General features: G+C 16.4%; 1 protein-coding gene across 1 annotated transcript; it reads left to right on the top strand.

The window, feature by feature from the left end:
- Positions 1 to 15,357: 15,357 nt before the first annotated feature.
- Positions 15,358 to 15,969, top strand: G6M90_00g051090 (uncharacterized protein; the record flags this gene model as incomplete). The annotated part of the gene is made up of 1 exon (XM_014689721.1): positions 15,358 to 15,969. One exon carries the CDS (start codon positions 15,358 to 15,360, stop codon positions 15,967 to 15,969), a length of 612 nt encoding a protein of 203 aa, XP_014545207.1.
- Between the last annotated feature and the right edge of the window lie 159 nt (positions 15,970 to 16,128).

Here is a 16,128-nt window from a genome sequence, read left to right as displayed (position 1 = left end):
TAAGTGATTATAAATTTAGTTTTTTATTTCTTTATATTTTTTATATCTTAGGTTATTATAGTTTATTATATATTTCTTATTATATTTAGGATTAAACTTCTATTTATTATATTACTTATTTAGATTTTATTTATTATAGTATATTAATTTTATAGTTCCTTTAGGGTTTTTTTATTTAAGTATATCTAATACTTATTATATCTGTTTATATACTATTAGTATTCTATATTACTACTTATATTATTTTTTAGCCTTATCTACTATATATTTTAAGTAATTTAGTAGTAAGTATATTATATGGTCTTTTATTTTATATTAAGGTAATTTAAGTAATAACTCTTTTTTATATATTAGGATTTTTCCCTTATATATATACTAATACTACTACTTATTCTTTATATATATATATAACTAATATATATCTGATTTATATACGTTTATAAGATCTATATAAGCTTAGTATTTAATAAGTATATTTAAATTAGGTTCTAAGATTATTATTTAATTATTATTAATTATCTTTACTCTTTATTTTAAGAGTTCTTATCTAAAGTATAATACCTTAATTAAATATCCTTTTATCTTAATTAAAAATATATCTAGTTATGCCTTAGTTTAAAAGTATACTTAGTATATTATAAATACGTATAATGCTTATATTAAACGTGTATATTTTATATATCTTAGTAAGAGTCTAGGATTATCTTTCTTCTCTTCTTCTAAAAACTATAATATTTGGTTTTTTATTATTATAATAGTGTCTACTACTAGAATAAGAATTATAAAATGTTTTTTTATTAGTATAAGGAAATATTATTATATAGCTTATTCTTATACGGTTATTAGCCTTATAGGCGTTTCTTCCTTACTTTATTTATCTTTAGATGCTTTTAGAGTATCTAGGATTATATTATTATTATTAACGCTTATTTCCTTTATTTTATCTTCTGGTTTATTAAAGGTAGTAAGGATTTATACGTCTTACTCCTTCTTATATTATTATTTTTTTTAAATCTTCTTTACTTTTACTTATTATTATACCTAATTAAGAATTTCTTAGTATAAGTCTTTATTTAAATATTTTAGCGATTTTAGTTCATAAAGTTCCTTTTATCCTGTTATTATAAGAGTTCTCTTCTTTAGTGATTATTTATTTAGGTCTTCTTATACTAGTTATTTAGTTACTTATAGCCTATTTCCTATAAAGTTTATAATTTTTTTCTTTAGTTTTCTTAGTTCTTTTAGAAATTATCCTCTTTTTTATTTATTACTTATATAAATATAGTAGTTATTATTATAATAAAAGGTCTAGTTAAGGTTCTTATATTCCACCTCTGATTTAGTAACTTTGATTTTTTATTAATTAGTAAAATTAAGTTATTTTTTACCTCCTTTTAGTACTAGCTTTTATTTTTTCTTAGGTTTCTTATATTTATTAATAAAATATTTTATTTTTTTATAATTATAATATTTCTTTTCCTTTTTATTATTTTTCTTAGTAATATTAAGCTTTATTTATCTAGGGTTAAAAGTATAACTATAAGTAATAGGTTTATTATACTTTTTATATTAATTAGCTTAGTAACTCTTTCCTTTGGTAAGGCTTTAGGTTCCTTTACCTTATTTCTTTTATATGTGTTATTAATATTATTTATTATTAATTTATATTACTATAATAATATAGTTTAATAAGTTATTTAGTTTATTCTCTTTATAAAGTTTATCCTTAACTTCTTCTTTAAGTCCCTTATAGAAAGCTAATATAAGAGGTTTATTCTCCTAGTTAAGCTAAGATATAAGTTATTTAAAGTAAGTAATATAATTAAATACTAATCCCTTTTACTTAAGCCTGTTAATATAGTACTTAATAGCTTTAGCTTTATTAACTATTTTAAAGGCCTTTTTAATAGCTTTTTTAAATTTATTATAACTTTTAAAAATAGTATTAGTTTCTTTTTTATAATTATCTTTTTCTTTATTAAGGTAGTCCCTTATAATAGGTTTAAACCATATAAGTATTACTCTTATTATATATCCTTTTATATAAAGTACCTTAATAAAGGATTCTTTTATTTTATTTAAGAATTATTAATAATAAGCCTTAAGTTAAGTAAGGAATCCTTAAAGTGTACCTAGGGATTTATTATATAGTCTTAATACCCTAGGTCTAAGGATTTCTCTTAAGTCCTTTTTAATTATAATAATAATTATAGCTTATTCTTATTATTTTTCTTTTATTTATTAGACTTATTCCTAAAAGCATATGATCTTAATAAGTATATTATAAGTAAAAATAATAATTAGTTCTTCTTAGGTTTTATTTAATTTAAATATAGTAATAGTCTTATATAATATCATATTAATAATTATTAGGTATTACTTAGAGTAATATAGTAGTAGTTTAAATAAGAGCTTTTAATGTGTAATAGCTAAGGTTCTTAAGGGATAAACTAGTTATAATTTATATTAGTAGAGCTATTAGGGTAGTTAATCTAAGTAATTAGGTGTTATATTAGTAATAGGTTATAGACTATAACTAAGTAATTAGAATTAAAGAGTTATAAGTAAAGCTTAGGTTAATATAATAATTATTATTAAAAGCTAAGGAGTTAAAGTTTATTTATAAAGCAAATTTAAGGGTCCTTATATACTATGGTTATTAGTTAACGCGGAGGTAAGTATCCTTAATGCTTACTTTTAAATACTAGTAAGTATTATATATGCTTACTTATAATAACTAAGTATTTTTCTTATTAGTCTTAATATACTAACTAATATTCTATGGTTTGTTCTGCCTGTGCCGCCTAGCGGCCTATGTAGCTGGCCTAACCTGCAGCCTGCTTCCTGCATATGACTGGGTTGTGATAATAAGGATTTATATATCTTACTTTTTCTTATATTATTATTCTTTTTAAATTTTTCTTGCTTTTACTTATTATTATACCTAATTAAGAATTTCTTAGTATAAGTTTTTATTTAAATATTTTAGTGATTTTAGTTTATGGAGTTCCTTTTATCTTATTATTATAAGCGTTTTCTTTTTTATTAGTTATTCATTTAGGTTTTCTTATACTATTTATTTGGCTATTTATAGCCTATTTTCTATAAAGTTTATACTTTTTTTTTTTAGTTTTCTTAGTTCTTTTAGAAACTATTCTTTTTCTTATTTACTACTTATATAAACGTAGTAGTTATTATTATAGTAAAAGGTTTAATTAAGGTTTTTATATTTTACCTTTAATTTAATAACTTTGATTTTTTATTAGTTAATAGAATTAAGTTATTTTTTACCTTCTTTTAGTACTAGCTTTTATTTTTTCTTAGGTTTCTTATATTTATTAGTAAAATATCCTAGTTTTTTATAATTATAATACTTTTTTTCTTTTTTATTATTTTTCTTAGTAATATTAAGCTTTATTTATTTAGGGTTAAGAGTATAATTATAAGTAATAGGTTTATTATACTTTTTATATTAATTAGCTTAATAACTCTTTTTTTTAGTAAGGCTTTAGGTTTTTTTACCTTATTTTTTTTATATATATTACTAATATTATTTATTATTAATTTATACTACTATAATAATATAATTTAATAAGTTATTTAGTTTATTTTTTTTATAAAGTGTATTTTTAACTTTTTCCTTAAGTTTTTTATAAAAAGCTAATATAAAAGGCTTATTCTCTTAGTTAAGCTAAGATATAAGTTATTTAAAGTAAGTAATATAATTAAATACTAATCCCTTTTATTTAAGCCTATTAATATAATACTTAATAGCTCTAGTTTTATTAATTATTTTAAAGGCTTTTTTAATAGCTTTTTTAAACTTATTATAGCTTTTAAAAATAGTATTAGTTTCTTTTTTATAGTTATTTTTTTTTATTAAGGTAGTCTCTTATAATAGGTTTAAATTATATAAGTATTACTTTTATTATATATTTTTTTATATAAAGTATTTTAATAAAGGATTTTTTTATTTTATTTAAGAATTATTAATAATAAGCCCTAAGTTAAGTAAGGAATTCTTAAAGTATACCTAGGGATTTATTATATAAGCTTAATACTTTAGGTTTAAGGATTTCTTTTAAGTTCTTTTTAATTATAATAATAATTATAGCTTATTCTTATTATTTTTTTTTTATTTATTAAACTTATTCTTAAAAGTATATAATTTTAATAAGTATTTTATAAGCAAAAATAATTATTAATTCTTTTTTAGTTTTACTTAATTTAGATATAATAATAGTCTTATATAATGCTATATTAATAATTATTAGGTATTACTTAAAGTAATATAATAATAATTTAAATAAAAGCTTTTAACGTATAATAGCTAAGGTTCTTAAGGGATAAACTAGTTATAATTTATATTAATAAAGCTATTAGGGTAGTTAATCTAAGTAGTTAGGTGTTATATTAGTAATAGGTTATAAATTATAACTAAGTGATTAGAGTTAAAGAGTTATAAGTAAAGCTTATTTAATATAATAATTAGTATTAAAAGCTAAGAAGCTAGAGTTTATTTATAAAGTAAAATTAGGGTTCTTATATATAGGATAATTACTTTTTCCTAAGAGTAACTTCTAACTATAAGTTATCCTAATTATAAGGTGATTATATTAACTTATATAGTGATTATTCTAATTATAAGACGATTCTTATGATCACCTTATATGCTCCGATTATTTCTCTGATATAGGCCTTATCTCTCCGCGGGGTAGCTTATGTAGGCGGCCTATCCTGCGACCTATATTGTAGCCTGCGGCTGGGTCGTAACAAATCTAAGAATACTTTAAGAATTTTTAATTTAACTTAAAGTATATTATTAATTTTACTTAAATAAGTTAATTAATATATAAATAAAAGTCTTATATATTAAAAAATATATAATAAGTATTATACTTATATAATTTAAATTAATTATATAAAATTATCTTATTAATATAAAAAATAATTAAAAAAATAAAATAAAAAAAATATTTATTAATTATAAAAAATTTAAAAAAGTATTTAAAAAAATATTTAAATTAATTAATAAAATAAAAATTATAATTATTTATATAAATTAACTTAAATAAAAAGGATTTATATTAGATTATATAATATATTTTAAATAAGTTATTTTAATATTAGATTAAAAAGATAAGTTATTTATATTAGCTTTTTTTAAAAAACTAAAAAAAGAAATTAAAAATAAGCTATATAAAGAAAATATATTAAATAATTTTTTAAATTATATAATAATAATAATTTAAATTAATAATAAATAATATTAATAATATATATAAAAATAATAAGAAAAAAAAACTTAAAATTTTATAAGAAAAAAAAATAATAAGCTAATTAAAAAAAAAGGTAAAAAAAACTTATTACTTATAATTATACTTTTAATTTTAAATAAATAAAGCTTAATATTATTAAAAAAAATAATAAGAAAAAAAAATATTATAATTATAAAAAACTAGAATATTTTATTAATAAATATAAAAAACCTAAGAAAAAATAAAAGCTAGTATTAAAAAAAAGTAAAAAATAACTTAATATTATTAATTAATAAAAAAATAAAATTATTAAATTAAAAGTAAAATATAAAAACCTTAATTAAACTTTTTATTATAATAATAATTATTATATTTATATAAATAATAAATAAAAAAAAATTTTTTTTAAAAAAAATTAAAAAAACTAAGAAAAAAAATTATAAATTTTATAAAAAATAAGCTATAAATAGTTAAATAATTAATATAAGAAAAACTAAATAAATAATTAATAAAAAAAAAATTTTTTATAATAATAAAATAAAAAAAACTTTATAAATTAAAATTATTAAAATATTTAAATAAAAACTTATATTAAAAAATTCTTAATTAAGTATAATAATAAATAAAAATAAAAAAAATTTAAAGAAAATAATAATATAAAAAAGAATAAAATATATAAATTTTTATTACTTTTAATAAATTAAAAAATAAAGTAAAAAAAATAAATATTAATAATAATAATATAATTTTAAATACTTTAAAAGTATTTAAAAATAAGTAAAATAAGAAAAAAATACTTATAAAATTAATAATTATATAAAAATAAGCTATATAATAATATTTTTTTATATTAATAAAAAAATATTTTATAATTTTTATTTTAATAATAAATATTATTATAATAATAAAAAACTTAATATTATAATACTTAAAAAAAAAAAAATAATTTTAAACTTTTATTAAAATATAAAAACTATATATAATTAATATAAGTATTATATATATTTATAATATATTAGGTATATTTTATAATTAAAATATAATTAAATATATTTTTAATTAAAATAAAAAAATATTTAATTAAAATATTATATTTTAAATAAAAACTTTTAAAATAAAAAGGAAAAATAATTAATAATAATTAAATAATAATTTTAAAACCTAATTTAAATATATTTATTAAATATTAAGCTTATATAAATTTTATAAATATATATAAATTAAATATATATTAATTATATATATATATAAAAAATAAATAATAATATTAATATATATATAAAAAAAAATCATAATATATAAAAAAAAGTTATTACTTAAATTATTTTAATATAAAATAAAAAATTATATAATATACTTATTATTAAATTATTTAAAATATATAATAAATAAAACTAAAAAATAATATAAGTAATAATATAAAATATTAATAATATATAAATAAATATAATAAGTATTAAATATATTTAAATAAAAAAATTTTAAAAGAATTATAAAATTAATATATTATAATAAATAAAAGTTAAATAAATAATATTATAAATAAAAGTTTAACTTTAAATATAATAAAAAATATATAATAAATTATAATAACTTAAAATATAAAAAGTATAAAAAAATAAAAAATTAAATTTATAATTACTTATATTAAATATTTAATAATAGATTTTATTTTAAGTACTTATAAAATAAAACTAAACTTATAAAATAATAATAAAAAATAAAATAATAAATTATAAAAAAATTTATTTTAAAAAACTTAAAAAATAAAATATATTATTTATAAAAAAACTATAAGCTAATATAAAAAAAAATATTAATAATTCTTAATATAATTTAAAATAAATAAAATAATAAAATAATATTAAATATTAAAATTATAAAATATTATATTTATATACTTATAAATAATAATATAATAAGTAATTATATTTTACTTAAAATTATTAATTATTATTAATTATTATAAAAATATAAAAAAATATTATATAAATTAATTAATATTAAAAAAAAACTTTTTATTTATAATAATAAAATTATTAATTAAGAAATTAATTATTTTAAAATATAAATTTAAAATTATTTAAAAGTAATTTAACTTAATATTATAAATATATTAAAATATAATTTAATATTAAAGTATTTATAATTATAAGAAAATAACTTATTAATTAATTAAAAAATAAGCTAATTAAAATAAAATAAAATTTTAAGCTAATAAAATTAATAAAAATTAAAAAAAAAAAAAATTTTATTATAATTTAGCTTATAAATAAAATTTTAAAAAAAAAAACTTTTAAGTAAATTATTTAAGAATTAATAATAATAAATAAATAATATAAAAATAATAAATATAAAAAAAAAATAATTAAATTTATTATAATAATCTTAATAATATTATAAACTAAAATATAAATAATAATAAGTAATAAAAAAATAAAAGTTAAAATCTAAAAAATTATTATTATTTTAAGAAAAAACCTTATAAATATAAATAAAAAACTTAAAAAAAAAAAAAAAATAAAAATAATAAAAATAATAAAAGCTTAATAATAAAAAAAAAAAAATTTAAAAATATTTTTAAAAAATATTAAAAATATAAAAAATTATTTATAAAAAAATTAAAAATTAAATTATTTAAATATAATTAATAAAATTATAAAATTAAATTAATAAATAAAAAATTAATAATATTTTATAAGATTTATAACTTAAATATAAAAAAACTTAAAATATTATAAAAATATATTAATAAAATATTAATAAAAAGTTATATTAAAATATTAATATTAAAAGCTAAATATTTAATTATATTTATTTTAAAGAAAAATAAAAAATTATAATTAATAATAAATTATTAATAATTAAATATAATTATTATAAAAAATAAAATATTATTATTATTAATATTAAAATTATAAAATTAATTATATAATATAAATTAATTTATTATAATAAACCTAAAAAAAGTATATAATTTAATTTAAATAAAAAAAAGTTATAAATAAATAATAGCCTTTAAAATAAAGTTTAAATTATTTAAATATTTAATAATATTAATAAAGCTTATTAATATATTAATAATATTTTAAAAAATAATTAATAATATATTATAAAAATATTTAAATAACTTTATAATAATATATTTTAATAATATATTAATTTTCTTAAAAACCTTAAAAAACTATAAAAAATATATATATATAATATTAAAAATATTATAAAATATTAAATTATTACTTAAATTAATAAAATATAAGTTTTATATATAAAAAGTAAACTTTTTAAAATATATAATATAATTAAATAAAATATAAATAAAAAAAATAAAAATTAAAATAATAAAAAACTAATTAATATTAAAAAATATTAAGAATATATAAAGCTTTAAAAGCTTTATAAACTATTATAAAAGATTTATTAAAAGCTATAATAAAATTATAATATTTTTAAATAAATTTATTAAAAAAAATAAGTAATAAAATTAAAATAATAAAATATAATATACTTTTAATAAAATTAAAAAACTTATTATATTTAAACTTATTTTAAGAACTTTTAACTTAAAAAAAAAATAAAATTAAAAACTAATTTATTAAACTTTACTTTAAAAGTATAAGTAAAATAATAAAATAATAATAAAAAATTATATTTTATTATATTTTACTTAAAAAAACTTTATAAAATAAAATTTAATTATTTTATTTATAATAAGAAATTCTTAGTAATTATTAATACTTTTAAGAAATTTAAATATTATTTTATAAAAAATAAATATAAAGTTAAAATATATATTAATTATAAAAATATTTCTTATTTTATAATAATATAATAATTAAATAAAAAAAAAATTTAATAAGCTAAATATTTTTTAGAATTTAATTATAAAATAATTTATTAAAAAAAATCTAAAAATAAATAAATAAATACTTTAAATTAAAAAAGTAATTATAATATAAAAGTATTTATAATAATAAAATAATTTCTTAAAATTAATAAAAATAATAACGTTTAATAAAAATAATTAAATATTATATTAAAAGTATAAAATAAAAACCTAATATATAAGAAAATCTAATAATAAGTAAAAAAAAAAGTTAAGTTTATAAATATACTAAAAAAATATCTTATAAAACCTAGAATTATTTTAAAATATTATAAAAAAACCTAAATACCTTTAGAATTATAAGAAAAATATATTAAAAAAATATATAAATATTTAGTTTATAAATATTAAGAAATATATAAAATATTAAATAAAATATAATAATAATATAATTTTTTAAGAATTAAGAAAATAATTAAAAAAATTATTAATAAATATATATAATATAAAAAAAATAAAGCTTTATAATATAAGTTATATAAAAAATTATAATTATTATTAATATTAATATAATTATAAAAATTAATAATTTTTAATTATATTATAAAGCTATTAATATTAAAAAAACTAATAATTAATATAAAATATAATAATATATTTATAATTATAAATAAACTTATAAAGTATAAATACTTTTTATTATATAAAAAAGTAAATAATATAAAAAAACTTATATATATATTTTTATAAATAATAATAAATAATTATAAGTTATTAAAAAATATTATATTAAATAAAAAAAGTATATTTACCTTTAAGTTTTAATAAGTATTTATAATATAACTTAGAATAAATTATAAGTTAAGTATTATATATTATTTATAAATAAATAAATAAATAAAAAAATTAAATTAAATACTTAAATAATATTTATAATATTATATTAATTATTAATAAGATAATTAAGTTAAATAATTACGTATAATATAATTAACTTATAATAGCTTAATATTAGAATTAATAAAATAAATATTAGCTTATATTAATTATAAATTTAATCTTAAAATATTTTAAATATAATATAAAAAACTATAAGTAAAATAAGTAATATTATAAGTAAATAAACTAAAAAAATTATATAAAAAAATATAATATAAATTAGAATTTATATAAAATAAAATAATATAATATTATAATTATAAAAAATTAAAAAAATTAATTTTTAAGAAAAAAAATATAATTTATTTACTCTAATAAAATATTAAAATAATATAATTAAGTAATAAATTAAATTATAAAAAATTAAGATTATTTATTATTAAAAAATAAATATTAATAAATAATTATAAACTTTTATTATTAAAAATTATAAAAAATTATTTTATAATATATATTTTACTTCTTAAAAAAATATTAAATAATATATTAATAAAAGAAAATATTAAAGTCTTAAATAATAAAAAATATAAAATAAAATAAATTTTAAATATAAAAATAAAAAATAAATAATATTAATATTTTATTAAGTAAAAAAACTATAAATATAAAAAAAATATATAAGAACTTATAAAGCACTTAAAAAAGTATTAGTACTTATTAAGGTAGTTTTATTAAAAGTATTACTAGGATTAATAAACCTTAGGTTTATAAGTAAAAAAAAAAATAATATAATATTTAAATATATATTATTTTAGATCCTTTTAAAATTAATATCTAATAAACTAAAAAAAAAAGAATAGTTTTTAGTTATATAATACTTTTTATACTTAGCCTTTTCCCTTTTTATATATTCTAACTCTTTTATATTATTAATACCCTATAAAACTACTTATATTATTTTCTTAAACTATATTTTCTTTTATTTTCTTAGATAAAATACTTATTATTATTTAGCTAAGGCTCTTTTTTTTACCTCCTTTAACTCCTACTTAAGCTTAGAATATTAGGTAGTAATAAATTATAACTAAGAAGAAGAAACGCTTAAAATATTATAATAAAACTAATAGTTATAAATATACTTTATATAATAAGAAGAATTAATAAGAAATACTTAGTAAAAAGATTATTTATAAGCCAGATAGTAAGAGTAAAAAGGTATATTAAGGGAGAATAAGTTATTTAGAATTATAAAGAAAAGATTATTATAATAGATTAAGGATTTAGCTTTTAGCTTATTTTTAAAGACATAACTAGATATAATATTAAGAGGGTATTATAAAAAGTAATAATAAAGGAAGAAAAAACTTATAAGATATTTATTATAAAATATAGCTTAAGCTTTAAAAATAAAACTATAAAAGAAGGGATATTATATTATAACCCAGCTATAAGCTATAATATAAGTTATAGAATAAGCCAGCTATATAAGCCACTTTATAATAGTAACTATTAATAATAAAACCCTAGTAGAATTAAGTATATAAGTAATTAAAGTATTTAAAATTTAATTACTTTAATAGGTATAAAAATTAAGGGAATTAAGTTTTAATTTACTTAATTAACCTTATATAATAAATTATATAATTATTATAATTTTTTTTCTTTATAAATAAATTCTAGCTTCTTAGCTTTTAATATAAATTATTATATTAAATAAGCTTTACTTATAACTTTTTAATTTTAATTACTTAATTATAATTTATAACTTATTACTAATATAATACTTAACTACTTAGATTAATTACTCTAGTTATTCTGCTAATATAAACTATAACTAGTTTATCCCTTAGGAACCTTAGCTGTTATAATTAGCCCCTTTTATAGCTAGTTTTATAGCTTTCTTAGTATTATACTTTAGTTCAGCGTTTTTAAAGGCCTTTTTTTTTAAATTCTTAATTATTTTTATAACCTTTTTAATTTCTATAAAATCAGGATTTTTGGCCTTAAAATAAGTATTCCTTTTATTATAAAAGGCTTTTAATTTATTAATAGCTATATTACTTACTAGGCCTTATTAGCTTTAACCCTTAAAGGTTATAATAGGCAACCTACTTGTATTAGGCTTGTTTAGTAGCTTATTATGCTTAGTTATCTTGTTATTATTGGTAAGCTAGTCCGGTTAATCTTGTTCTGTAAGGGCTCACGTTAACAGGTGTGTACTTTGTGTATAATAGTTTATAAATAGCTATAATAGATGTTAGTAAGCAAGCGGTTACAGTGCTTATAGGAGATATATATATATAGGGGCAGTAACTTATAATTAGTTATATTAGGTCTTAATAGCAAAAAAGGTAAATAACTTAGATATAAAATTAACTTAGAATACAAGAAAGACCTTATAAATATACTATATATATAGGTATTTTAGGTTTTTAGTATAACTTAGCGTGAATTATAGCCGTAAAGTTACGATAATATACAAGGTTTAACTATATAATAATAGCTAAGGCTATTATAAGGTAGCTATAACTAGTAGGTTATAGCGCGGTATTAATTATACTAGTACGTTTAATACGTTATAATACGTATATAAATAGTTTACTTTTTTAGTTTTTTACTATTTTTAGCCTAGTATAGCCTAATATTATTTTAGATTTTACGCTTATATAATACTAGTATTATATATATAATTTTATTTAATTATAAAGTAAATCAACCAAATATTAAAAAACATTAATATATTAGTTTTATATTAAATAATATAATATCCTTCTAAAAGAGGTAAAACTACTAATATAAATTTATTAAGTAGCTTTACTTTTAGTATTATTAGCTTTATTAAGCTTTTTTATAGCTAATATAATAGCTTTTTTAAAGTTATATTTTAGCTTTATATTTTTAAAAGCTTTTTTTTTATATTTTTAATAGTTTTATTATTTTTTTTAATTTTTATTAAGTTAAAATATTTAGTTTTATAATAATTATTTTTTTTATTATAAAAAGCTTTTAATTTAATATTAATTATATTATTTTTTAAGCTTTATTAGTTTTTAACTTTTAAAAATTATAATAAGTAATTTACTTATATTAGGCTTTATATTAGGTAGCTTAATACTTTTATTTATATTATTATTATTTATAAATAGCTATAATAAATATTAATAAGTAAGTAGTTATAATACTTATAAAAAATATATATATATAAGAGTAATAACTTATAATTAATTATATTAGGTCTTAATAATAAAAAAGGTAAATAACTTAAATAAAAAAAAATAAAACTAACTTAAAATATAAGTAAAACCATATAAATATACTATATATATAGGTATTTTAGGTTTTTAGTATAACTTAGCGTGAGTTATAAGCGTAAAGTTAGTAGGTTTATAATTTACTTTTATAATAATAGTAGCTAAGGCTATTATAAGATAGTTTTAGCTAGTAGTTATAATATAATATTAATTATGCTAAGATAGTTTACTTTTTTAGTTTCTTATTATTTTTAGCTTAATATAGCCTAATATTATTTTAGATTTTATGCTTATATAATACTTATATTATATATATAATTTTATTTAATTATAAAGTAAATTAACTATAAATCAAAAAAAAATAATATAATATAATATATATAGAAATATTATTATAATTATTATAATAATTATTAGCCTATAATATAATATTATTTGGTTAAACTAATTTACTTTAGCTTATAATTACCCTAATTAGTTAAATTAATATTATTCTATTTTAGTATTATTAGCTAGGCTTATAAAGCAGCTTATAATAAAAATTACCTAGGGTAATAATACTAGCTATAAAAGCTATAATACCGGGCTATATACGGGCAATAATTTCCCTTTTCTTAGACCTTTTAATTAATTTAATTTACACCTAGTTACTAGTAACTCCAATACCTTATAAGACTAATAATAACTTATTAATTTTATTATATATTATTAATATTTAAATTTATACTTTAAGAACCTAGTAAAAAAGATAAATAAATTACCTTTTATTAAGACTTATATTAATAAGATAGCCCTTTTTATTATAGAATAGCATCAAGTAATAAGTATATAAAAATACTATTATAAGTATAATATATTATTATATTCTATTAAATTATTAAATTAACACTTTTATATACCTAATATACAACTTTTAATTATTTTATTTTAGGATTATAAATACTTATAATAGATTTAAAGCTTTTAAAAGCTACATATATATAAATAAAAGCTTAAAGTACTTTTCTTTTAAACTCATTTATTATCTAATAACTAAAATTTAAATTTACACTTATTTCACCTAATATATATATACTTTATCATATTATTTAATAATTATAAGTATTCCTTCATATATACTAGTATTTATATATTATTTATAAATAGTATAATATAAAAACTTATACAGCTTATTTATAAATATAATATAACACTTATAATATAAATTTATACTTTATTTATTTATATAATATAGTAAATAAGCTTATATATAATAGACTTTTTATATAAGAAAAATGTAATAAGTTAAAAATAAAGCTAAGGCTTATACTGATAATAGTAGAATACTTTAGTACACTTATATTACTTTATATAATTATAATATAAATTTATACTTTTATATAAAATATAATAGTAGGCTTATCAAGACAAGACGTACAAGACAAGTAACAAAAAGTATATATTATAATTGCCAAGTCCAAGTATAAGAGACAGCACGTTAATTGATGCCAGGCTGGTACTTGTAGTGTATTTAACCCAACTTGTAGCTACTTTTTGTGTTTTATATCAGCTTTGGAGATTTCGCGGACCCCTTGACTGGACAGACTACGTTGTGGAAATACAACTTGAAGGGATATATTCATGGAGAATAATAGCCATTTTGGTAGACGGCAAATACAAGGCCCGAAATAGATTGTATTCTCGGGCGGGTATCGCGAGCACATTATAAGCATGTATTGTAAACACACCCAGTACAAAGCAGAAACTTAGATACGCACTCGTTGACAGCGTCTTTGTTTTCTCTGTTTATACAGAGGCAGAGGATACTCGCTTATAATATAAACGAGATGTTCTTTACAGCGGTGAAAGCGCTGGTGCCGCAAGCACTTTTATGCTCTTATAATAACAAATGCACACCGTCGATGTCTTGCCGGACAAAACAAGCCTGGCCCTTATGTAGTCAAGGATTTATGCTAGTAAACGCTGAAATGTGAGCTTATTAGACAGGCACCAGCTGCCAGCTGCCAGCTACTAGATTCCATAAACCGGCTACTCTCCCAATAAACGCAAACGCATCCTTTTTTAAAAACTTTTTCCTCTAACCGTCACACATCGACAACGTCCCAAACATCTCCCAACATCTCCCAATAGCGTAAAAACAATCATGTCTTCCAACCAGCAAACAAACAGCGCAGGTAACAACGAGGACATGGAGTTTTTAGCTATAACCGAGAACCTACGACGCGCAATAAGAGAAAGAGCTTCACAGTTGACTGTTAGGCCAAATGAGGAGTTTGAGAGGCGCCTTGGGGAAATGGTCTCTCATGGGACAATTCCGCCTACGCGCGCTCTGCCCTTGACCGACCAGGGAGAGGTTCAGAGATTAATCCAGGAAGAAGTCCAGAGATTAATCCAGGAAGAAGTCCAGAGATCAATCCAGGAAGAAGTCCAGAGATCCATCCAGGGACAGTTGGACGAATTCAGACCCCAAGCTTTGCCGTCAACCGTCCAGGGAGCGGCACAGAGATCGACCCAGGGACAATTAGACGATCTTAAGTCGCGCATGATGGCTCCTTGGATATTTCCGGGGCCGCCCCGGCCTCCGCGAAACATGTTTGGACTTTCGACCAGACAACTCGCTCTGCCGACGATCCAGGGACAAGCTTCAGGACCTCAAGATGCTCAGGGCCGTGTACAGGCACAACCTCAAGGGCAGGCTCCGTCATCGCCTGAAGAGGAGGACGATGAGGAGGATGGGCGAATTCGCCCCTTTTAACGCGCGGTTCGCTCGGCGCTAATCGTGGCGGAATTTACGGGGATAGCTTTGTCCATTGCTATCCCATGTACAACGGGTCTGGCTATAAATGGGCGCAAGGTTGTAAAATGGACTAGCCGTGGCGCCTGGGGAAGAGGCTGGCCAAGGCTTGTGATGAGG

Source organism: Metarhizium brunneum, chromosome 2, assembly GCF_013426205.1.
Source record: "Metarhizium brunneum chromosome 2, complete sequence".
Taxonomy (NCBI): Eukaryota; Fungi; Ascomycota; class Sordariomycetes; order Hypocreales; family Clavicipitaceae; genus Metarhizium; species Metarhizium brunneum.
Note: the sequence above shows the minus strand (reverse complement) of the source record. Positions and strands in the feature narration are given on the sequence as shown.